At 51.1% G+C, this 24,782-nt stretch overlaps 1 protein-coding gene and 1 non-coding gene across 6 annotated transcripts in view; one reads left to right on the top strand and one right to left on the bottom strand.

Moving 5' to 3' along the window:
* The window catches only part of GFRA2 (GDNF family receptor alpha 2), a 103,923-nt gene that overhangs the window by 72,756 nt on the left and 6,385 nt on the right, over positions 1 to 24,782 (top strand). For all 5 annotated transcript variants that reach the window (XM_081571002.1, XM_081571041.1, XM_081571033.1 and 2 more), the window contains 3 exons: positions 15,988 to 16,097; positions 16,743 to 16,883; positions 18,806 to 18,978. In XM_081571002.1, coding sequence (XP_081427128.1) covers positions 15,988 to 16,097; positions 16,743 to 16,883; positions 18,806 to 18,978 — 424 coding nt within the window. The remainder of the gene's footprint in view (positions 1 to 15,987; positions 16,098 to 16,742; positions 16,884 to 18,805; positions 18,979 to 24,782) is intronic.
* TRNAG-UCC (transfer RNA glycine (anticodon UCC)) lies at positions 20,482 to 20,554 on the bottom strand. The gene has a single exon. It is a non-coding gene; the product is annotated as a tRNA-Gly (tRNA).

Below are 24,782 nucleotides of genomic sequence, written 5' to 3'. Positions count from 1 at the left end.
TCTTGCGTGCACGGCGTCTGTCAGGGCCTTCACGTGGACGTGCATGTGAGGACACGTGTAAGTGAGCATACTGCTTGCAGGTGAGACAGAAGACCCGAATTCAGTTCTCTCCTCTCCGAATACTGCCTTCATTTTGTGTGCCTGACCTCAAGCTGACAGGTTGGAACCCCTCAGTTTATAGATTTTATTTTTTAAGGCCTTTTTTTAGTAAAACACTAACCTCAGCGAAGGAGAAAGAAGAGAAGGGGAAAAAAAAGCTGAGTTCAGCAGCCGGAGTTTGCTGTATTTTTCATCTTGCATCAGCAAGCTGGCACCACAAATAATCTGGTCTTATATGCTTCAGTGATGCCGCTGCCTAAGATTTGGCTCTCCTCCTCGGGCGGTGTATTCCTGGGAGCGGGCACCTCTCTCCTTCCCCTACCTGCTGGGTCCAGGGGCGGGAGGTGGGTGGCCAGGGCTGGGGGTCCAAGTGGGAGGCGGAGCACAGAGGGGAGCGCTGGCCAGCGAGGGGGTGGGTCATTAATTTCTGAATGGTTTCTGAAATCAGCTAAATATTTCCCTTTAACCAGTTTCCCCAGCCTCACATCCTTTGTTAGTTCAGGAAAAATGTCGTTTATAATAGATGTTGCCTTGATGAATTGCTCCCAGGAAGCACAGCGTTCTCATTAGTCTGTATAATGAGAAAGACTCCTAGTGGTGGCATAGCTGCCCAGAGATTTGCCTGATCGGAAAAATACTTGTCTATGCCGTGGGTCTAGAAGGTTTGGAAAGAGGATGCTGGTGGTGGTGGGGAGTAATTGAGGGCCCACGGCCCCCTGCGGCCTCTGTGTCCCAGGGGGGATAGTGTGTTCTCCCAGTCCTGTGGGAGAGCAGGCCCGAACTCCCGGTCCTTTCTGCGTCTTGCTCAGGCTGGGCTGCAGGGTGCAGGCTACTCTCCCTCTGTCACATCGGCCTTCTGTCCCTGTTCCGGCCCCTGCTCTTACTCTGTCTTCATCATTCCCAGAGAGAAGAAGATAAACTTGTACAGAGTGAGTTCCGTCTTTCAGAAGTACTTTTGCTTTTATGATTTCACTGTTCACTTTTGCATGTGTGATTTCACTGCCATACTCTTCTGTGTAGGTATCGAAGCCACCGAGGCACTAACAGGTATACTGTGATGTTTCCAGGGTTTATAACTTGTAGGCAGTAGGTGTTTTGACCCACATACTCTTCCCTGACACTGATTTCCTTTGCTCTTCTGCTTGTGTGAGAATGGACAGTTTACCCAGCCTTTCTCCACAGGGACTCATTGAATTTTCCTCTGTGGGTCCCCAAGGCACTTGTTCGTGTTAAGAGCGATGCTTAAGGATATGTGTTAATTCCTGCAGACCACAGGGGCCTCCTTTAGTGAATGGCTGTTACCAGAGATGGCAAAGATACTTTTCCAAGCTCCTGACAACCAGTGGGCAGGATCTGAGGAGAGGAGGGAGACAGACCCACCCAAGGACATTCTGGGGGGCTGACCTATCTTAGTGCGAAAGTTAATGTGAAGCTGATACATTTGCCCTGCTGCCAGCTGAGTGTAGTTTTATTTTTCAAGGGGGGGCTGTTTTCAGAGTTCTTGACTCTTTTCATGCTTAGACGAAAATCTGTGCCTTCAGATACAGTCCCCATTCATTCATCTGCTCATCCACCCATCCAATCAAATATCCATTCATCCATCCCCTCACCCACCCAACCATCCATCCTTCCATCCATTCACTCACTCATCCATCCACCCACCCACTCATTCATCCATCCATCCACCCACCCACCCATCCACCCACTCATTCATCCATCCACCCCCCCACGCACCCCCTCATTCATCTACCCATCCCCCCACCCACTCATCCATCCATCCATCCACCCACCCACTCATCCATCATCCATCCATTCTTTCGTCTCTTTCTCTCTTCCCCCTTGCATCCAATAGCTACTGAGTCTCTATTCAGTGTCAAGCATTACTCCAGGCACTGAGGATTCAAACACGAATAAAGTGTTTGCTGTTCTGAAAGAATTCATAGTTTAATGTGAGAAACAGATACAAAAGATACAAATTATGGTATGACTGGGGGTGCAAATGTAATAATTGGAGTTTGTGAAACAGGTTCAGAGTTGGGGCAAAGCCTTATGGAAGGTTTTCTGAAAGAGCCCATACCGCCTGAACTGGGTTTGGAAGGATGAACTGAAAGAGGAGTTAAGGAGCATGTGGTTGGAGGAAGGCATTCCCAACAGGAAGAGACAATGGGATAAGGATCTGTGAACCATCATGGTTGGGGAATATGTGCCATTTGCTATCTCTGCAAGGGTTTGGGCAAGGGAGAGGAAGAGGAGGAGAGGTGAATTGGAGAGTTCATCACGGTCCCAATTATGGGTGGGAGTTGGAGTGGCAAATGATGGGCTCTTGAACCCTAGAAAGTCCTGTCTCAGGGGTCATGAGTGGGGCCATAGTCATCTCAGGGGTCATGAGTGGGGCCATAGTCATCTCAGGGGTCATGAGTGGGGCCATAGTCACCAGAGTCAGAGTAAGTCCCAAAAAAGCTGAGACCAGCAGGCTGGGCACAGTTCTTGGTGCTGTATGGGAACCTCAGTGACTCTTTCCAGAAATGACTGGATCTTTTTTTCTGGATGAGGATGCTCACTGTGGGGTAACTCGCCCAAGCTTGTACCCTTTGTGATTTGCAGAGCTGGGACTTGAACCCAGGTCATTCGGTGCCTGGCATTTTGCTTTCCATCACTGTGCCCCTCACACTGGTCTGCAGTTTAGGCTGGATTTTCATCTGTATGTTATATTTCAGGAACTATGATTTGATGTCAGAACCTATCTGAGTCTCTGTAACAAACATGCCCTGGAATCATAGGGTTTGGATGGATGGCGAAGATCGAGAAACACTCTGTGGAGGTGGGAGGGAGGGGGAAATGCTGGAATTCATGAAGCTAGGGAGGAATCTGGGTCTTTTAAGTGGGAGGTCTTCAGCTTATAATGGGAAGGATGAAGGCTGAAAGTGTTCAACTTAGCTCATGCATGCGTGATAAGTTGCTTCAGTCGTGTCCAGCTCTTTGCGACCCTATGGACTGTTGCCTGCTAGGCTCCTCTGTCCATGGGATTTTCCAGGCAAGCATACTGGAGTAGATTGCCATGCCTTCTTTCAGGGGATCTTCCTGACCCAGGGATCAAACCCGCATCTCCGGCGATTCTTGTGTTGATGGCAGATTCTTTACCCACTGAGCCACCAGGGAAGCCCCAACTTATCTCATGAGCCCTAACGTGTCAGGGTCTTACGAGTAATCCCCGGGGTTAGGGGGATCACATGAGGGCCGTGACCACTGGCCACTGGGACCTTGCCTGCTCCCTGGCCATTGCAGGATCACCTGCTACCCCCCGACTTAATGGACTTGAGGGAGATGAACCTGGAGCTTTCTGCTCTGGAGCAGGAGAGAGAGTGGCCATAGGGAGGGAGAGAGGGAAGAAGCCAACCTCCTACCACCAGCACGAACCATATCAGCATTCAGAGAAAGTCGAAAGAAATCTTTCAGCCGACTGGCTACCTAGCTCAAGGCTAACCACACTCTTAACACAATAATAAGTCAATCCTCACTGAATAATTAAATAGAGAGCCTTCATAAGTATTGACTTAATGTGACAGCAAGTCTATAGTGACTCGGGGTTTGCTTATGTAAACACAATCTCTTGTTCAGCTTACTTAGCAGTTCAATGAAATAGAACAGTCCTTCAATTAAAATCAAATGTTGCATATGTTTAATTCTTTTCTCCTTTTACCAGGTAATAATAGGTTTGGAACACAGGTGAAGGGATTGTGGGGACAGGAACTGGATAAAAGGACATCTGCCCATCTGTCTGTGTTTTTAGAGAACAGGAAGGACTGTATCCAATGATAGTGTCTAGAGGAAGGATGTGGCCTTGGCTCCCATCTCTGGGGCCCAGGTGGGAGATCCACGTGGGCTCAGGTTAGCTTCTGCCCCATCCAGACTCTGTCTGTCCTCTCCTAAAGCAGGCTTCTGTTGGCCACTCTGGTTGCTGTGCCAGTCTTTTGATGGTGGCCTGGTTCTAACTGATCGCTTCTAGTCACCTGGGGTCCAGTGGCTCCAACCACAGATATCTCCAGGTCATTTTCTTTTCTTTCTTTCTTTTTTTTTTATATTTTATTTATTTGGCTCTGCTGGGTCTAAGTTGCAGCATGCAGGATCTTTGATATTCCATGTGACATGCAAGATCTTTAGTTGTGGCAGCAGAACCCTTAGTTGCAGCATATGGGATCAGGTTCCCAGACCAGAGTTTGAACCTGGGCCCCCTGCATTGGGGGCATGGAATCTGAGCCACTGGATCACAAGGGAAGTCCCCTCCAGGTTATTTTCCTTTTTATCATTATTTACTTTTTGGCCACACTGGGTCTTCATTACTTTGCGCGGGACTTTCTCTAGTTGTTGCAACAGGGGCTACACTTTGTTACAATACATGGACTTCTCGTTGTGGTGGCTTCTCTTGTTGCAGAGCATGGGCTCTGGGCATGAGGGCTCAGAAGTTGCGGGTACACAAGCTTAGTTGCTTGGTGAAATCTTCTAATATATCCCCTGCATTGGCAGGCGGATTCTTATCCACTGCACCACTAGGGAAGTCCCTCTAGGTCATTTGCTATTGATGCCCTCATGGCTCACCTGGAGGAGAGAGAGGATCCTGGGTGAGTTTCAGACTCGATGGGAAAGGAGGGGGCGGTTGATTCCCTGAGATGACACTGGAAGAGAAATAAGCCTCCTTCTTTCTGTAGCTTCTGAATGAGGGGAGGGAACACTGCGTTGAGAAAAGAGAAGGCCAGGTCAGGGTGGGGGCAGCAGGGTGGAGGGGGAGACCCACTGGCTTTGGAGCTAAGATTTGAAGCTAAGTGTTTTAGGCTTCCCCAGTGGCTCAGTGGTAAAGAATCCGCCTGCAATGCAGGAGATCCAGGTTTGATCACTGAGTCAGGAGGATCCCTTGAAGGAGGAAATGGTAACCCACTGCAGTATTCTTGCCTGGAGAATCCCATGGACAGAGGAGCCTGGTGGGCTACAGTCCGTGGTGTCACAAAGAGTCGGACACGACTGAGCAACTAAACAACAACAGCAACTTCTGCCTTGCTGCTGTGATATTAAGTGAGCTAATTAATCTCTCTCTGACTCTATTTCCTTATCTGTAAAGCAGCAGTAATAATGCTAGCTTCAGGGTAAAGCCTGGTGATGTTAGTGGAAGCACTTTGTGTGACTATATAAATGAAGGAGATGCTTGTTAATAGATCAGAGATATTTTGTTCCTTTGGCCTGAAGGGAGAGGATGGAGAAGCATCATGGGTGTGTGTGTTTGCATGCTAGGTTGCTTCAGTCATATCTGACTCTTTTGCAACCCCATGAACTGTAGCCCACCAGGCTCCTCTGTCCGTTGGATTCTCCAGACAAGAATACTGGGGTGGGTAGCCCCAGGGGATATTCCCAACCCAGGGATTGAACCCATGTCTCTTGTGTCTCCTGCATTGGAAGACGTGTTCTTTACCACTAGCGCCACCTGGGAAGCCCATCCTGAGCATGGAAAGTGAAAGTGTTAATTGCTCAGTCGTGTCCAACTCTAGTCAAGGTCCGTCTTGACTAGGTCCGTCTAGTCAAGGCTATGGTTTTTCCAGTAGTCATGTATGGATGTGAGAGTTGGACTGTGAAGAAAGCTGAGCACCGAAGAATTGATGCTTTTGAACTGTGGTGTTGGAGAAGACTCTTGAGAGTCCCTTGGACTGCAAGGAGATCCAACCAGTCCATCCTAAAGGAGATCAGTCCTGGGTATTCATTGGGAGGACTATGTTGAAGCTGAAACTCCAATACTTTGGCCACCTCATGCGAAGAGTTGACTCATTGGAAAAGACCATGATGCTGGGAAGGATTGGGGGTAGGAGGAGAAGAGGACGACAGAAGATGAGATGGCTGGATGGCATCACCGACTCGATGGACATGAGTTTGGGTAAACTCCGGGAGTCAGTGATGGACAGGGAAGCCTGGCATGCTGTGGTTCATGGGGTCACAAAGAGTCAGACATGACTGAGTGACTGAACTGAACTGAACTGACTGTCCAACTCTTTGCAACCCCATGGACTATAGCCAACCATGCTCCTCTATCCATGGAATTCTCCAGGCAAGAAAACTGGAGTGGGTTGCCATGCTCTCCTCCAAGGGATCTTCCCAAACTTGGAGGTAAGTACTGTGATCCCTTCCCTTCTGCAGATGAGGAAATGGAGGCCTAAAAGAGGTTTAATGACCGAGTCAAGGCCACACAGCTAGCAAGTAGCTGAGCCAGGGTTCAGACCCAGCCAGCATGACATGATGCCATAAATTGGTCCTCAGGGCTGGGCCTGCTTCTGTGGATAGGTGGGGTTCTCACAGAATTCAGGACTTCCTGGGGGAGGAGAGCAAATCATGCTTTTGGCAGAAGCCCACCCTGAGGTCTTGGTCACATCCAGAAGAGTTCAATCTGCATTTCCCAGCCTGGCATCGGCTCTTCTCCCACCTGCCAGCTCCTAGGACTCAGGGCTGCCCTGGAATGAGGGGCCAGGACTCTGAGATGGCAGCTTTGCACTCTCAGCCTCTTTCTCTTGCAATTGAGGGTCAGTTTCTGGTGCTTCTGGGACCAGTAACATTTTCTCTAACCAAAGACTTCAAGAAATCATTGTTTATAATAACCCAGGATTCCTGAGGCCTCATTCAATTAAATGTAAAGAAGTAATGACCATCTTAAAGCAACTTTATTAAAAGAGCACATAATGAACAGTGGATTCTGTTAGCATCTTTTGAAATTTATTTCTGGATTGTATCAGTTCACACACCATTTTCCGCTGTTCTACCTAGGGTGCGTAAGTATATCGTTTCCTGCTTTTTATCCCTTAACATGATTTCATGTTTGAATTTTCATATATTGGTATAATCTACATGCTTGAGAGTCCCTTGGGCAGCAGGGAGATCAAACCAGTCAATCCTAAAGGAAATCAACCCTGAATATTCATTGGAAGGACTGATGCTGAAGCTCCAGTACTTTGACCACCTGAGGCAAAGAGCCAACTCATTGGGAAAGACTGATGCTGGGAAAGACTGTGATGCTGGGAAAGATTGAAGGCAAAAGGAGAAAGGATGAGGATGAGATGGTCAGATAGCATCACCAACTCAATGAACATGAATTTGAGCTAACTCTGGGAGATAGTGAAGTACAGAGGAGCCTGGTGTGCTGCAGTCCATGGGGTCACAAAGAGTCGGACATGACTTATCGACTGAACAGCATCAACAGCATCCTTGTCATTTTCAGTAGCGATGGGGCTTTCTGTGGCTTACTTATTGGAACCATTCCTCTCTAGTTAAGCTGAGTGTAGAATCCAAGGCCAGGTCCGTCTTCCTTCATGAATAGTACCATCATCCATTTTCCAAGTTACGCGCGCTGAAGTGTTCTTGTGATCCTGGCTGTCTCACGTGGGTTAGATAGACCCTTTGTGGGTTTGGTTTTTGATATGTGTCCCTTTCAGTGTGTGCATTTTGTGGTTGCTTTGAACTTGGGCAAAGAAGACCAGATAAAATCAGAGAGCGAAGCTAAGTATAGTCAAAAAAATTTTCTGTTTTAAGTGACAGAAACCCAATTACCCTAAGAAAAATGGAAAAGTAATCTATTGGCTTTCAATAAAATATAGAAGGGGCAAGGGTGTATTCCAGGACTCAAGTACAAATAGGTCTCCCTCTGTTACTCCTTGTCTCTAGCTTTTGCTTCTTTTGGCAGGCTAGCTGCATGTTATCCTTATTGTGACCATGAAGTTAGATCTATGGTCCCAATTTTTCTGGGCTCATATCCTTGGTGCCTTAATCACCAGGAAGAAAAGAAGGTTCTTCTTCGCTCCATAGGCTCTGCTTGGCCTGGCTTGGGTTGCTTCCTTATCCTAGATGGTCAGTGTGGCCAGGAAGAGAGAGCTGTGTAGTGGGTGCAGCCTGGATCACCTGTCCACCTGGAGCCCCAGAAGGTGGAGCACCATGGTTGACAGCCTGTAAGAACTACCTGGCCAGAGGAGGAATAGCTCTTGCTAAGGGGAGCGGCTATTCTAGGCAGAAAGAGTAAATATCCATGTATATACTTAAAGAATAAGCAGGAGGGAAGGAAGCCAAGTGGATTCTTAATTTCATGAAACAAGTGGCAGCAGCCTCCGAGAGAAGGCAGGAAGGAACGGGACTCAGGCTGTCCACAGTGAACCCCGGAAGTGTCAGAAAGCAGGCCCAGGGGGGAGATCCATTTTTCTCTGTCTTGGTGTCACGTAACATTGAGCCTGCTTAACCATGCCCTGCATCGCTGGAGAGAACCTCGGAAAGCCATTTCAGAAGCACTTGGGTCTATTAAAGCCATTTCCTCTACGTTCCCCTAAATCAGCTCTGAAGCCCTTCGTGAGTAATTTTCATTTCTTGGGAATCCTTTTTCCCCTCCATGAAATATTCAAGTGCCCTGCTCATTAGCACGCGGCAGCACTGGTGGCTGCCCCCAGAAGCATCGTTAGCAGTGGTGGGTCATGGCTGCAAAGCTGCAGAAAGACCTCGTTCTCATTGGCAGGTACCTGGCCCTGCTGTGCTGGTTATAGGGTGTGTGACCATGTGACCTACCTCTTGGGGTTGTTGTGTCTTTGCTATGAAATATGCCTACTTCGTGGGATTGTTCAGAAAGTCAAATGCTATACCCATGACTGGCACAGAGTGGAGGCCCTCAGTAAATATTAGCTTCCTGTCCTCCTCCTATGATTCTAAACTAGTAGAAACCCATTGGTTTCTGTGGAAGCAATGTAACAGGTCTAACCTGATAAATGGGACTTTGGCAAAGTTAACAAGATCTTCAGGTGGCTCAGAAGTTAAAGAATCCACCTGCAATGCAGGAGACCCAGGTTTGATCCCTGGGTCAGGAAGATCCCCTGAAGAAGAGAATGGCTATCCACTCCAGTATTCTTGCCTGGAGAATTCCATGGGCAGAGGAGCCTGGCAGGCTACGATCCATGAGGTTGCAAAGAGTTGGACATGACTGAATGAGTAATACTTTCACTTTCAGATGCTAAAGCTATGTGTTGACCAGCATTGGAATGCTTTGGGGTTCTGGGGAGCAATTTACCATAGTATTATTCTAGGCCAGACAGATTGGAGAAAGCCTTTATGCAAGAGAAGGTGTTTGCAACCTGGACCAAGGGAGAGATTCATTCATAACAGGTACCTGTGCTTTCTTGACAAGGTCAAAGCAAAGAATTGAGATGTGTGTGTGTGTACTCAGTCATGTCCAACTCTTTTGCGACCCCATAGCCCGCCAGGCTCCTCTGTCCATGGGGATTCTCCAGGCAAGAATACTGGAGTGGATAGCCATTCTCTTCTCCAGGGGATCTTCCTGACCCAGGGATTGAACCCATGTCTTTTGGGTTACCTGCATTGGCAGGCAGGTTCTTTACCGTTAGCACCGCTTGGGAAGTGTACCCAAGTGTGACTGTTCTGTATGGGGGTAGGTGTGTGTGTGTACAAATGTGCATACTCCAGCCACTTAACTGTGAACCTTCTTGGGCTACAGCCTGAAGCATTACTTTTTTCCATTGACTGGGTTATAATGTGTGCATATTTAAAGCTGAGACCAGGGAGTGGGCCTGAAGGGTCCCTGCAAGCCCAGCTCTGAAGCCTGTACCATTTTTTGCATCCCTAAACTTTTCCTGCATTAGAGTCACCTGGAGGGCTGGGTAAAGTGCAGATTGCTGGCCTCTGCCCTTGGATTTCATATCTATTATATCTGGGGTGGGATCTGGAAAATTTGCGTTTCTAACAAATTCCCACTTTTACATTTGGTGCTGTGGGTCTGTGGACCACACTTTGAGAACCACTGAGCTATAGGAAGTCCACCCTCTCTCACCGGCCAGGTCTGGATGGTTCGGCTTGTCTGGGTTGACCATGGCACTTCCAGCTTTGCCTCTTTTTCCCTTTGCAGGAGCACATTAGCCCATCAGATAGGGTTGCCAGATCTAACAAAGATACAGGCTACCCAGTTAAACTTGAATGCTGGGTAAACTGAAAAAAAAAAAGAATCTGGTATAAGTATATCCCAGATACTGAATGGAATGTACTTATACTAAAAAAAGTTATCGTTGATCTGAAATTCAAATTAATTGGATGTCCTACATTTAATCTGGCGACTGTTTAATGAAATCAGGGGTCAAGTGTCTCTCTGCCTTTCCTGCTGCTTTCCTGTAATTGAATAGGCTACAGCGGCTGATGAAACCAACCCAAAGAGGTCTGTGTATTTCAGATAGATCCACCTGCTGCCCTGAATGCATTTGGCAGTCTTCGCTCCATCTCACTGAGAGTGGACTTGGCTCGTGTTCATTGATGGTTCTCCTGCTGGCTCTCTGTTTTTTCCCTTTGTCTGTCTGTCTTCTCTTTCTCTCGTGCTTTGTCTTATGCCATCTATTCTATGGGGCCTCTTCAAGGCAAACATCTGGGAAGCAATGGGGCTGGTCGAGGAAAAGTCTGTTCCTGGAAGTGAGAACGGAGTCCAAGAGACTGGGGAACTCACACTGTCTGTAGGGACGAGTGGCAGCTGGCCCAAGATCCCCAGGTGGCTTGCTGTGCGTGATGAAAGGATAACATTTGCCTTGGAGACTGTACCTACTGGGACCGGGCTGATTCACTTGTGGTTGGAGCTGAGAGTGTCACGGGCTTGGAGGAAATTGACGCTGCTGGTCTCTAATGCTGCTGGATGGAGCCGGCTGCTTAGACGAGGGAGTGGGCTATGTGGATTTGGCTGTGTCTTGAGCGACAGAGGGAAGCTGAACAATCAAAGGCCTCCTGGAGACTTGGACACAGCATCCTCCTAAATGGTCACTCTGGTTTGCCAAGGATGCTGAGGCTGGAGAAATAGAGTGACAGAAGGCCTAGCCGCTGCCTTTCCCTCCACCGTCCCCCTCTGCTCCTCTCTCTACCCTCCCTGTGCTCTGAAGACAGCCGTGGGGCTGCTGTGAAGGAAGTAGGCCACAGCCTCAGAGGAGTGAGGTGACCCTTCCTTGTTGGTCACCCTGGATCTGGCAAAGGGCCCCCTGTTGCTCCTGTGTCCTCACTGCGGCACAGACAGCGAAGTGGGGCAGGGAGGCCATTGTTCACCTGGGTCCAGCAGGGTGACTCCGGAGCTGGATGGAGAGGTGGTGGCAGCTGTCATCTCTCCTTGATACACTCACCTTATGTGGGGCCCACACCTACCACAAGGCCAACAGGTATTTCTTCTACATCAAACACAGGAAAAGCTATTTTCTGTTTGCCAGTGGCAGGCGCAGTGCTGGGGACAAGATGTCTGGACAAGAGAAAAAAGATAAGGACGGTGCCTCCTCTGTGTGCCCAGCTCTCTTAACAGACCCGATGAGGGAGCTAGGCCAGCACGGCCCACCCTGTTGAATAACTGGGGACGCTGAGCACAGAGACACGACAGGCCTGCGCAAGGTCACATATCAGGCAAGCAGTGGACTGTGCGCAGATGTGTGACAGCTGTTCCCTCCTCTCCCAGCAGCTGGATCTGTTGTCCCCTTCTCACTGAGCATCGGAACTCTTTCCCCTTCTGTGTCCTGGCTTCCTTCCTTCACCTACCCCCTCTCTCTGGATGACCTTGTCTGTCACTGTGGGTGTCAGTTTCTCATTTTCACATGTTCCCGCTGCCTCTAGCCTGGGGTCTGGTGATATTTTGAGGGGCATCATGGACGTGAGGCTGCCAAGAACCTCAATGTTCCCGTGTCAGTGATTGGAGACCCACCCTTGCAGAAGGGAAGTGAGGCCCGCGTGTAGGATGGGGAGGTTGGAGCTAGGGTCTCAGGTCTGCTGCAGCAGGCATCACGCTCCTCCAGGACACTGGGCTGGCGTTGACCTCTGTGGATGCCTGGCCCCAGGCCTAGTGGGCACTCAGCCCTGACCCCATCGGCCAGGATGTCCTTTCTGACATTTCACTGACATGTATGCCATTCCCATCATTTTTCTGTCAGTCACATGGTGGGGCCTCAATACGTATTTGGGAAAAAGATGAATGGGTATCTCCCACTAGTCCAAAGGCGTTTGAAGGATATAGATGAAGAAGTCAGTAGAGTCTTCCACTCTGGGAATATATGTTCCAGTTGGGGGGAGCAAACAGGGCCATATCAGTAAGTCTGTATGCAATTAAGTATGAAATTGCCATGTCCAGACTGGATATGTAGCTGGAGTACAGAGGTGGGAGAAGTCCATGTGGCTGATGGGGCAGAAAGGGCTTCAGGGGCAGGACTGACAGTGAGCTTTTGAGGAGATGTAGGAGGGGGTTGGGCTCTCCATGTGATCAAACGGCATTAGCATGGACTTCTGTATTTTGGTTAAGAGATCCCATTTTAACTTCTCTTTGGTGAGGAGGAGATGGTAACTAGCATCTCTCCTTGTAATCTCACAGCCCCGCGCTCTGCAGGAGTTCAGCCATGGCTTCCTGCTGCCCAGCCGCAGTGCTCCTTGTTGCTGGGGCCTGACCACATCCCCTTGGCTCCTTCTAGAGGGAGGCCTTTGGCCACAGCAAACAATGAAGTCTTTGAAGGTGCTGTGTTAGTGTCCTGTGGCTGCCTTAACAGAGTGCCACAGACTGGGTGGCTTAAAACAGAAACTGAAAAGATATGGGTCTGTCATACAGGGTGAAGTAAGTCAGAAAAACAAATATCATGTATTAACAAATACATGTAGAATCTAGAAAAAATGGTACAGGGGAGCCTGTTTGTATGGGTTAGAATAGTGATGCAGATATAGAGAATGGACATGTGGACATGGGGTGAGAGAGGGAGGGTGGGATGAATTGGGAGGCTGGAATTGACATAGATACACTACCATGTGTAAAATAGACAGCTAGAGGGAAGCTGCTGTGTAGCACAGGGAGCTCAGCTCAGTGCTCTGTGATGACCTAAAGGGGTGGGTGGGAGGAAGGTCCAAGAGGGAGGGGATATATGTATACATATGACTGATTCACGTTGTTGTACAGCAGAAACTAATACAACACTGTAAAGCAATTATAATGCAATTAAAAAAACCCCAGAAACTGATTTTTCACAGTTCTGGAGGCCAGAAGTCCAAAATCCAGGTGTTGGCAGGACCGCACTCCCTGTGCAGGCTTGAAGGGAGCGTCTGTTTGATGCCTTTCTCTTAGCTTCTGGTGTTGCCGGCACTCCTTGGCGTCCCTGGACTTGTAAGGGTGTGTGAATGTTTAGTAGCTTAGTCGTGTTTGGCTCTTTGCATCCCCATGGACTGTAGCCCGCCAGGCTCCTCTGTCCACGGGTTTTCCCAGGTGAGAATACTGGAGTGGGTTGTCCTTTCCTCCGCCAGAGGATCTTCCTGACCCGAGGATCAAACCCGGATCTCCAGCATTGACAGCCAGATTCTTTACCCCTAGCACCACCTGGGAAGCCTGGACTTGTAGGTGCATCAGTCCGAGTGCTGCCTGGATCTTCACATGCATTCTCCCCGTGTGTCTGTGCCTCTTCTCTTCTTCTTATAAGGACACCAGACATTGGATTGAGGGCTTACCCTAATCCATGGTGACCTCATCCTGCTATATCTGCAAAGAGCTTATGTCTGGATAAGGTCAGATTTACAGGCACCAGGGATGAGCATCTGGCTCCTTGTGTGTGTGTTAGTCTCTCAGTCATGTCCGACTTGTTACGACCCCATGGACTGTACCCCACCAGGCTTCTCTGTCCATGGGATTCTCCAGGCAAGAATACTAGAGTGGGTTGCCATGCCTTCCTCCAGGGGATCTTCCCGACCCAGGGATCAAACTCAGGTCTCCCACATTGGAGGCAGATTCTTTACCATCTGAGCCACCAGGGAAGCCATGTGGCTCCTTGGCTGACACAATTCAACCTGTGATAGCTGCTTACAGATTTTGGTTTGTTGGCTCCAGATCCTGTTTGCCTACGTCGGTGTCCCTTCCTGGCTCCCTGGTGGGTCTCTGGAGGTCTGGGGTGTGGGCAGAGACCACCTCTCATTGACCTTCATTCATTTGCTGGGCTCACGCAGCAGGACAGATGCTGATCTGACCATTCAAGACCAAGTCTTATTCTGCAGGGGCTGAGAGCTTGGTTGGAAGTGCTGTTTTTCCCTGTTTGGGGGACTGGGTGAGCAGATAGAGGGTGTGATTTATGGGCAGGAGGTAGGGTGGAGACAATGCAAATTTCCTTCTCTTTTCCTCCAGAGGACAAGATACTTTTGTAGAGGAGCGGGATGGGGGTGGGGGGCCTGCCAGAAGGGGCTGCCCTTGTCGTTGGAGTTCTGGGCTGGAGTTCTGGCTCCACTGAATTGGGGGTGATCTTTGAGGTGGCTTTGTGAGAAACTCGGCAGTGTGGACAGAGCATGGGCAGGGTGGCAGATGGTCCTTCCTGCGGCTACTGTAGCGTTCTCATACAGCCTGAGTAGTAGGGAGGCAGGCAGTGGTCCCAGCCCAGGCTGATGGCAACAGTCCTGGGGCCGGGGCACTAGGGCAGGAGGAAGAAGGAATAGAAATACCTGTGCAGGTTAGACTTGGGTGCCCTAGGCCTCCTGTGAACTCCACACAAGGTGCTAGGGGCTGGGGACAGACGGGCTCAGACAGTGGCTGCCTTCCGGCGGCTCACGGTCGTGCTGGACAGAGCTGTATGCAGGTGGGTACAAAGCAGCTTTATCCGTGCTGACAGAGAGGAGCAGGTGATGACAGGTTATGTCACCAGGGGAAGAAAATGCTGATTGTGCCTTGCAGCGTTGGGGAGCTAGTGGAGGGAAGGCCCTGGAGGCTCTGTTCTGATTTGATGTGGAAGAGAAGAGTCAGGAATGTCCGAGGGATGTCTCATCCTAGGGGGACTCTTTTTTTTTTTTTAACCTCCCTGGGAGATGGTCCCACTGACCCCTAGAAGGATCCTGTGAGGTGGCTGAAACTGTTAGTTGCTCTGACTCTTAGAGACTCTGTGGACTATAGCCCACCAGGCTCCTCTGTCCATGGGATTCTCCAGGCATGAATACTGGAGTGGGTTGCCATTTCCTTCTCCAGGGGATCTTCCCGAACCAGGAATCAAACGAGGATCTCCTGCATTACAGACAGATTCTTTCCTATCTGAGCCTCCAGGGAAGCCCTGTGAGGTGGCTGGGCAGGGGTTATTTATTTTTTTGTCTGCTTCGGATCTTTGTTGCATCATGCAGATCCTGAGTTGTGGCGCTTGAACTCTCTCTCCTTGTGGCTTGCAGGAGTAGTTGCTCCATGGCATTGTAAGATGTTAGTTCCTGGACCAGGGGTCAAACCCATATCCTCTGTACTACAAGGTGGACTCTTAACCACTGACCCCCCAGGGAAGCCCCTGGGCAGGGATTGTAGGGTGGCAATAGCAATGTGTTGAAAGACTTGGGAAAGGTCACCAGGACTGTGACCAAGCAGAAAGCAGAGCCCGGCCTTCCTATCTGAGTCCCAGACATTGTCAGCAAACCCACCTGGGTTCTCTCTGTGTTCCTCCAAGTGAGAGACCCGTTCAGAATGGGCTTTGCCTAAACTGGGTGACTGGCAGGAGGAGAAGGGGGAGACAGAGGACGAGATGGTTGGATGGCATCACTGACTCCACGGACATGAGTTTGAGCAAATTCTGGGAGATAGGGAAGGACTGGGAAGCCTCGCTTGCTGCAGTCCATGGGGTCACAAAGAGTTGGACACAACTGAGTGACTGAACAACAAGAAAACTGGATGCATTGATTTCCAGGAAGTCCTGTCCTCAAGGAGTTCCTAGCCTGAAACCCCCCAAAACTTGTTTCCCCCCATCTTCCTCCTCTCTGTCCTTCCTGGCTTCCTCCTGCCCTGGGAGGCTCTGAAGGAGATGCTGTGCCCTGGAGGAGATGGGAGGTCAGCCAGGTTAACCTGCTTTCTCTATGGTCTTCTCCTGACCCCAGGTCCCGGCTGGCGGACTTCCATGCCAACTGCCGTGCCTCCTACCAGACGCTCACCAGCTGCCCCACCGACAATTACCAGGCGTGTCTGGGCTCCTACGCTGGCATGATCGGTAAGCCACCCCAGCCCAGGATCTCAGTGGCTCTCAGCTGCCCCTGTCCCAGTTAGGGACTGAAGTCCAGTTCTTCCTCTGCCTGGTTTCAGATAAGAGCTGTGATGGGAGCTGGGGTTTTATCACAGGGGAAGAGCCCCAAGGATCTTAGGAAGCTTCTGAAATAAGGGTGATGTTCATTGTGTGACATTCTAGGCTCTGCACTGAGCAGTTTACGTGGACTGTCTTATGTAAATCTCAAAACAGCATTTTCTGGGCGGGCTTGGGGCTCCACTTTACAGATGGGAAAACTGAGGCTTAGGGAAACAGTGACTTGCACATGTTCACCCTGCTGGTCAATGCTGGCCCTGGGATATAAACCCAGGAGAGAGCCTTAGTCTCCTTGACTGTTGGTGTAGGAGAAAGCCAGGGCCCGTGCTCTGGGTAGGGACTCCTGGGTATCCCCTCTGCTGTCCTCTATGCTGTGACCCCCCTTGCCGACCCTCGTGGTTTGGATTGTGAGCTGTGATGTACATGTGTTTAGGGGTCAGGTGGTGGGGGTGTGGGGTGTGTCCCAAGCCTCCTCTATGATGTGCCTGGGGTCTGGGGGCCAGGAGGGAAGCCTTACTGCTCCTCTCTCCTTGGCCTCCCTGTCTCCCTGCCCAGGGTTTGATATAACACCCAACTACGTGGACTCCAGCCCCACGGGCATTGTGGTGTCCCCCTGGTGCAGCTGCCGTGGGAGTGGAAACATGGAGGAAGAGTGTGAGAAGTTTCTGAAGGATTTCACAGAGAACCCATGCCTCCGTGAGTCCGCCCGCATCCGCCCCGTCAGGAGCCCTCCCACCCCTCCTGTCCCGGGGGCCCTGGAACTGTGCCAGGTGCTGCCCTCCTTCCCCTTGCAGTGGCTGGTGGTCCCTGTGGGGCTTCTCCAGTAGGGGGGTTGACTACGCAGACCGTGAGTTTTGCACTCCTGGAGATGCTCCCTGGAGCTGTCCGGAGGCCCCTGGAGGCCTCAACCTTTGTCACATTAAGGCTGAAGGTTTCTGGTCTGTTATCCTGATGGTTTCACCAGGTTCATTTGGGTACTGCCTAAGATGAGGGTCTTAGCTTCTGTCACTTCTCCCTTTAAGGATTGATTTCCCCTGGGAATTGGAGTCTCAAGTCATCAAACTCCTACTAATCTGAAGGCCAGAGACAGAAGTCAGCCACAAGCTCCATCTGCCTGGTCTTTCTAGTCTGACACCCTCGACAGCCCACCCAGTGGAAGATCTCCTCCCCCTTTCCCTTCCTCTTTTCTTCCTTCTGTCCATCTGTCCATCCTGCCTTTCTGACAGCACCGGGAGCTTAGAGATGGAAGTCACAGGGCTTGTCATTGAGCAGCTCACCCTCTGAAGGGGGGCACCATTAGAGCATCATGGCCATCACAGTACAGGGGTGCTGTGCTAGGGTGGAGGTCTGCAGAAGGTTCTGCCAGAGCACAGGGTGGGGATGCCCAAGACATCCTGGAGGTAAGGGTCCCTGAAGGCTTCTTGGAAGCTGACCCACAGCGGGGTTCGCTGGGCACTGGTCAGCTGAAGTGGCAGCGAGGGCCCGCTGGTCTGCTCTGGGCAGAGGTGGGTTTTGGGAAGCTGTGGACCACTTAGCCTTGCCACAGAGAGCGAGGATGCCTGGGGTTACCTGGACAGGTAGAGAGAGTCATCCTCATGGAAGGGGGCAGGCAGACTTGAAGGCGTTTGGATCTTAGGGTCCTGTAGGTGGCAGAGGTGGTATGTGGGTTGGTGAAGGGGTCTTGGCAGGTGGTGCTGTGGTCAGATCTGATTTTGGAAGGTTCACTCTTAGCTTCTCGTGTGGAGGGGGTGAGGGTAGGGATATGGTTCTCACAGGTGACCCAAAACCAAGTCCACTAGAGGATGTAGCAGGTGCTCTGGGCGGAGGACGGTGCCCACTGATCCAGAGCAGTGTTGGGGGTGGGATGGGGAGGAGAGATGGGTGGGGAGACCTCTCAGAGGTCAGTTTGTGGCCAGCAAGAGGGTGGTTAGGGAAGTGTCCTGGGTGACCGAGATTTCGGCCTTGGGTGACTTAGTGAAGAGATGGCAAACCTTCAGTACTGGAAATGTTGGGGGAGGCAATGTCGCAGAGGAAGGAGTGGTGCCTAGTTCAGGTGGTGACCTGATGAACTTGAGGTGCCTCTGGGGCTTGGAGGTGGAGCTTCCTGTAGGTCTTGTGTATATGGTTGGGTACTGGGGACACGATTTTGTCCAAGAGGTCTCATTAGTTAGTCCTGAGTGAATCAGTGTAACTGACTGAGTGAGGGTGGGTGAGGCCACCTGGGGAAGGGGGCTACATTGGGGGCCATTGGCTTGCAATGGGGGGCACAGCCTGCAGCACCGAATGCTGCAGAGAAGACAGCTCATGCCCTGGGCACGGCCTGCTCCTCCCCTCCCAGCTCCCCATGCTCCCACTTCTTCTCCTTTGTTCCTCTTCATTCCTCATCCAATGCATCTCCTTTATTCCAGCTTCCCTCCTGATCTTTTCTTCTCTGGGTATGAGACCTTGCTAGGTATCTGAAAGGGAGCTTCAGCCAAGTTAGTTCAGACAAATTCCACCCTGTCCCCAGCTCCAAGGCCATCACAGGGAAGGTAGCTGTTGGGATACCTTCAGCTGAGGGGCAGAGTGACGGAGGGGCCCCTGATTTCTCTGTGTCTCCCTGCTGTCTTTCCCCACAGGGAACGCCATCCAGGCCTTTGGCAATGGTACAGATGTGAACCTGTCCCCTAAAAACCCCCCATTCCAGGCCACACAGGCCCCTCGGGTAGAGAAAACGCCTTCATTGCCAGATGACCTCAGTGATAGCACCAGCCTGGGGACCAGTGTCATCACCACCTGCACATCTGCCCAGGTGAGGGGTGCCCACGTGAGGGGTTAGGGCTCGGGCACTGGGGCTGTGCAGCTGGGGCAGGCGGAGGGCTGAGAGAGGAATCTCATGTCAGGAACAGGGCGGGAGGTTACAGACAGGGGACCAGGGATGGGGCACACAGCCTCCTCCCTTTGGGTCAGGACACTAGGGGCAGAAAGAGCTGGTGGGAGTTTAATTTTCCATGATTCATTCACTGGACATCACCTTGCAAGTATCAGACACCTGTTCTGTCATAGGATTGTACTACATACCACAGGGGTGCCAGAGAAATGAGGTGAACATTCACTTGCCATCTACTGATGACCAGGTACTGTAGACTAGCTAGCAGACTCTACCTATTTCACTGAATTCTCACATGATGAGATGCTGGGATCCTTGGTTTATACACAAGAAGCTAGCCCCGGGGTGTTAGGCCACACACTCAGGGTCACACAGCTGGTTAGTGGTGGAATAAGATTTCACACCTACCTCTGACTCGACAGCCCATGATGTTCATGTGTTTACCCATCCGTCCATCCATCCAATGCGTGTGATGCACACATTTGATCGAGATTTTATGTGCGATGCTAAGGAGACATTGGTGAATGAGGCTGACAAAGTCCTGTGTTTTGTGGTCCTTGGTGGTATTGTTGGGGGTCAGACAGTTCAACAAGCACCAGACATGGGGTGTGGTCAGTGCCGCAAGAGGGGACCATGTGGATGGCACTGTGGAGACACATCACAGGGCTCCCCACTCAGCCTTTGTCTCTGCTGAGCTTCCCTCATGCCATCACACCATTTGCTATAGTAGATTCTTTGCTTAGGATGTTGATCTGATCGGAAACCACCGCCGACCCCCCCCCACTCACACTCATATACACACACACACTCTCTCACACACGCTTATATATACTTGTGTACACACTCACACCCTAGAAGAAAGAGCTTAAAAGAGGATCTGGTGCAGAATATCAGGGGAAGCAGAGGAGGGAGGGAATAGCGAGGGCATGGATGGTGGGGCATAAGGGATGTTTCAGGCAGGAGTTGGGGCTGGAATTCCCAAGGAGGGGTGGGGTCTGAAGTTCGTCAGTGGGGCTCAGTGTGGACATGGCTGTGGGGGCAGCGAGAACAAGCCTGGCTGTGTAGGGCAATGAAGACGCAGTCTGAGTGGGGTGGGCTGATGGGATCACCAGTAGGCACACTCTATGAAGTTTCATTCTTGCAAGATGAGTAAGTCCTGGAGAGCTGGCTACAGCCATGTGACTGTAGTTGACATGTTGTACTGTGTACTTGAAATTTGCTAAGACTTTAGATGTGTAGACCTTAGGTGTTCTTAGCACAAAAAAGAAAACAAACAAACAAAAAAAGGTAATGGTAGAGGTGTGAAGTGATGGCTGTGTTGATTGACTCATGGTGAATATTTCACACTACTTACGTGTGTTGGATTGTGCACCTTAAATATATACAACATTTTTTGGCTATGCCTCGAGCCTTGTGAGATCTTAATTCCCTGACTAGGGATCGAACCTGGGCCTCCTGCAGTGGAAGTGCAGAGTCCTAACCACTGGACCATCAGGGAATTTCCAAATATATGCAATTTTTGATCGTCTATATAACCTCAGTAGGGCTTCCCTGGTGGCTCAGTGGTAAAGAATCTGCCTGCAATGCAGGGGCCCCAAGTTTGATCCCTGGGTTGGGAAGATCCCCTGGAGGAGGAAATGGCAACCCACTCCAGTATTCTTGCCTGGGAAATCCCATAGACAAAGGAGCCTGGTGGGCTGTAGTCCATAAGGTTGCAAAGAGTTGGCCACAACTGAGTGACTAACACTAACACTAACCTCAGTACCTCCAGAGATAAAGAGCAGTGGGCTTTCAGAGTCCCGAGATGAGACCTGAGCAAGGATGGGGTCCGGCAGAGGCATCCAGGCCCCTTGGGCATCCCTTGCTGGTGCCCGTCCTGGTTGGGAAGCCCACTCCCTCTTCCCTTCCTCATGGACACCCCGACCTTCAAGTGCCCTCAGGTCCACCCAGCGTGGCCCCTCCATGCCCCGCTCCCCTCCACTAGGCCACCCCTCCTGGTTGGGGCTGTGGTGTGCATGTCACCCTTGGGCAGCTCCTAATTACACTGAACATGCTTCAGCGGCTGCCGGCGGGGCTCAGGGGCCGCTGCACAGACGGTCACCAGCTCAATTTCATGCTAGAGCAATGGGCAACTCGGCCGGTGAGGCTGTGCCACCTGTCAGGTGACCAGGCTCTGATCTGGTCCCCAGCTCCCTCTGGGCACTGCCAGCCTTCCTCCCCAGCCCCTCGGGGCTGGCTAACCCAAGAGATGCCCACTCAAGGGGCTGTGGACCCTCCTTAAGACTCTAAATGCCTGGTGACTCTTGACTCCCTTTTCTCCCCGTTTCCCTCCAGCACCTTGCTGAACCATTGCCTGGTTTCTTTCAGCCCCAGCTTGGGGTTGCAGGCTTACTGTCTGGGGTCTCATCTTATACTCGGTTTGATTACAGGGGGGTTAATGCATAATCTCTATGGAAGATGACGTGTATGAGGAACCTTACCTATATGTTAGGTGTTTTGAATCCCAGGGGGATGGGGAGATGTCTGGCTGGGGGATCCTCCAGGCCTGTCTCCTGTGACCGACCACTCGGGTCTATTGACTAAGTCACTCTGGGTGGGACAGCACGGGGGGCCTTCCCAGGAGAGGGACCCATCCATCACCATCCCTACACCCCCATTTCTTCTCTCAGAAACTGAAAGGGAAGTGCCTTTGTTTTTGTTTTTTTATTTTTAAAATTTTTGGCATGTGGAATCTTAGTTCCCCCACCAGGGATTTAATGCACACCCACTGCAGTGGAGGAGAAGGCAATGGCAGCCCACTCGAGTACTCTTGCCTGGAGAATCCCGTGGACGGAGGAGCCTGGTGGGCTCCAGTCCGTGGGGTCGGTAGGAGTCTGACACGACTGAGCGACTTCACTTTCACTTTTCACTTTCATGCATTGGAGAAGGAAATGGCAACCCACTCCAGTGTTCTTGCCTGGGGAATCCCAGGGACGGGGGAGCCTGGTGGGCTGCTGTCTATGGGGTCGCACAGAGTTGGACACGACTGAGGTGACTTAGCAGCACTGCAGTGGAAGTGTGGAGTCTTAACCACTGGACTGCCAGGGAAGTCCCTCTGATTCTGCTTTAGTCTTTTAAAGACTACTTACTGCTACTACTGGAAGTGCTGGAAGTGCCAAGGGTTAGCTGGAGGCTGGTGTGGGTGGTCTGTCCTTCCCCAGCTCATGCCCCTGTCCTCAGCTCTGCTAGCTTGGAGGGACTCTGTGGTGGCCCTTGGGAATGACAGCAACCCATGGCGACATAAGGGAGTCTCTTGAGTGAAGGCAGAGATGGGGAGCTGAGCCGGGGAGGGAGGGAGAGGAAGGCTGTGCATCCCAGACACCTCTGGAGAGAGAGGCAAGTTTGTTTAACTCTGTCCTCCTCCTCCTCCACAGGTGGACCCCAGGGGAAGCCTTAGGGACCCTCTTCACTGACTCAGAGATGGCAGCCAGCTGGTGACCCTGCATGAGTGATTGGATGTTAGGAGTGAAGGGCTCTTGGAGCTGCTTCCCAAACCTCAAAGGGTGGAAGCCCAGTGAGGACAGTGACTTGTCCCAGCCTCTGCCTTCCTGACAGTTTTCTTCTGGCTGCACCGAACTGTCACCTTCTCTATATCTGCTCCCCCAGAGGACTTTCCCACAGTGGGGGCAGGGTCTGGGGCCAGAGGAACTCTTGTCCCCATGGAGGGCAGCTGAGCAGAAATGTGGGGGTTTTAGGTACCAGAGAGGAGCCGGCAGCCGGGCAGACCCCGAGCTGGCCCTCTGTCTGGGGTCCTTGATGCTGTCCAGAGTCTGGCTCTCGTATGTTCCCACTCCTGGCTGTGGTCCCCTCTCCAGGTGGCCCTGCCAGCCTGGTGCTCTCTGGAGCTTGGAGAAAGTACAGCAGGATCTGCAGAATGGTTTCTCCTTCTGTCCCTGCTCTCTCTCTCTCACACACACACACCCCCAGTATGAATTCCGTCTCTTCTACCCAATGGTCCCTAGAGTGGAGAATCCATAGGAGGCTGTTCTATCTTGTACCCTCATCCAGGGCCTTTGTTTCTGAAGCCCATAGTGCACCCCCAGGTGTAGGCCCAAGGTCCAGGCTGAGCAAGATGCTGGCCCTTGAACTTGTCAGTCCCTCTGAGGAGAGGGTGTCTTCCTCCCCTCTCTTCAGCTCTCTGCCTTTGAATCCTCCTCGGATACTGCCCCTTGGGTGGTCTCCTGACTCAGTTCTGGCCAAGCTGTCTTCTCCTTGCTTAGGGCTCCTGTTTGGCTCCCATCAGGGTGTGTTCTGCTCCCCCAACCAGATGAGCATCCCTGGAGGCCTGGAGCTGCATTGCCCCTTTTGTTGTTGTTGTTGTTGAGTCACTAAGTTGTTTCCAACTCTTTGTGACCCCATGGACTGCAGCATGCCAGGCTTCCCTGTCCTTCACCATCTCCCGGAGCTTGCTCAAACTCATGTCCATTGAGTTGGTGATGCCATCCAACCATCTCATCCTCTGTCACCCTCCTTCTCTTCCTGCCCTCAATCTTTCCCAGCATCAGAGTCTTTTCCAGTAAGTCAGCTCTTCGTACCAGGTGGCGAAAGTATTGGAGCTTCACCTTCTTCATCAGTCCTTTGATTATTCAGGGTTGATTTCCTTTAAGATTGACTGGTTTCATCTCCTTGCTGTCCAAGGGACTCTCATGAGTCTTCTCCAACACCACAGTTTGAAAGCATCAATTCTTTGATGCTCAGCCTTCTTTATGGTCCAACTCTCACATCCATAAATGACTACTGGAAAAATCGCCCCCTTGGTAGCCCTTACAACCAAGTGCCTAGCACCTGGCATCAAGTGGATGCCCCACACAGGTTGACAAAAAGAGCCCAGGGTCCTGATCATTGGATTTATGGCGACTTCTTGCTCTCTCTTCTAGAAAATGGTCTGTTTTGTTGCAGGCAACTCTGTTCAGCTTCCCTCCCTTTCATTGATGCCCTCTGTGTGCCATGAGATATGAAGGTGAAGAAGTCTTTCTGTCGAGGATGCAGGAGGATTGGGTAGAAGGCTGTCCTGTCATGTGATGGAGCCTGGACCAGGGTGGCACAGTGTGGGCGGGGCACACTGGCAGTGGGTTCCCGCTTTCCCTGGACTTGGTTTGTGTCTAGTGTCCTTGGCATTCCCTGTGGGTGGCTCTGGGCCAGTTTGCAGGGCCCCATCAGGTCACCTGGAGTCTCATCTTCCCCAGGGCTGCAAGACCCTAGTAATGTAATTTCTTCTTTGCATTCCTTGTCTCTATCATCTCGTTTCTGCTCACACCCTTGCTACTGCCCATCACATTTGGGGGAATTAAAAATGAATTTTGAGGGCTTGCCAAGAGTCCCACCTCCATCTCCCCCTCCTCCTCCCTATTCTCTGGATGGGTCTCTTACTGGGCACACAGTCCTATGGCCGTCAGAGCATGGGCCCCAGAGGCCCATCAGTGTGTCTGTATGCCTATTAGGCATATATTTCTCCCATCCAAGTACTAACCAGGCCCAACCCTGCTTAGCTTCTGAGATCAGACAAGATCAGGCACATTCAGGGTGGTATGGCTGTAGACAATGTATTTCTTATTTACAGACTCAGCCCAATTCAAAGCTTTGAGAGGCTGATGTATTTCTTCTTTTCATCTCTTTCTTGTAGTCATTCATTTACTCATCCATCAGTGCATTCACTCATTTATTGAACTTAAATTCTTACTGCATGT

This window comes from Giraffa tippelskirchi, chromosome 1, assembly GCF_054371585.1.
Source record: "Giraffa tippelskirchi isolate mGirTip1 chromosome 1, T2T-mGirTip1v1.2.pri, whole genome shotgun sequence".
Lineage (NCBI taxonomy): Eukaryota > Metazoa > Chordata > Mammalia > Artiodactyla > Giraffidae > Giraffa > Giraffa tippelskirchi.
This window is presented reverse-complemented; position numbering and strand designations above follow the sequence as displayed.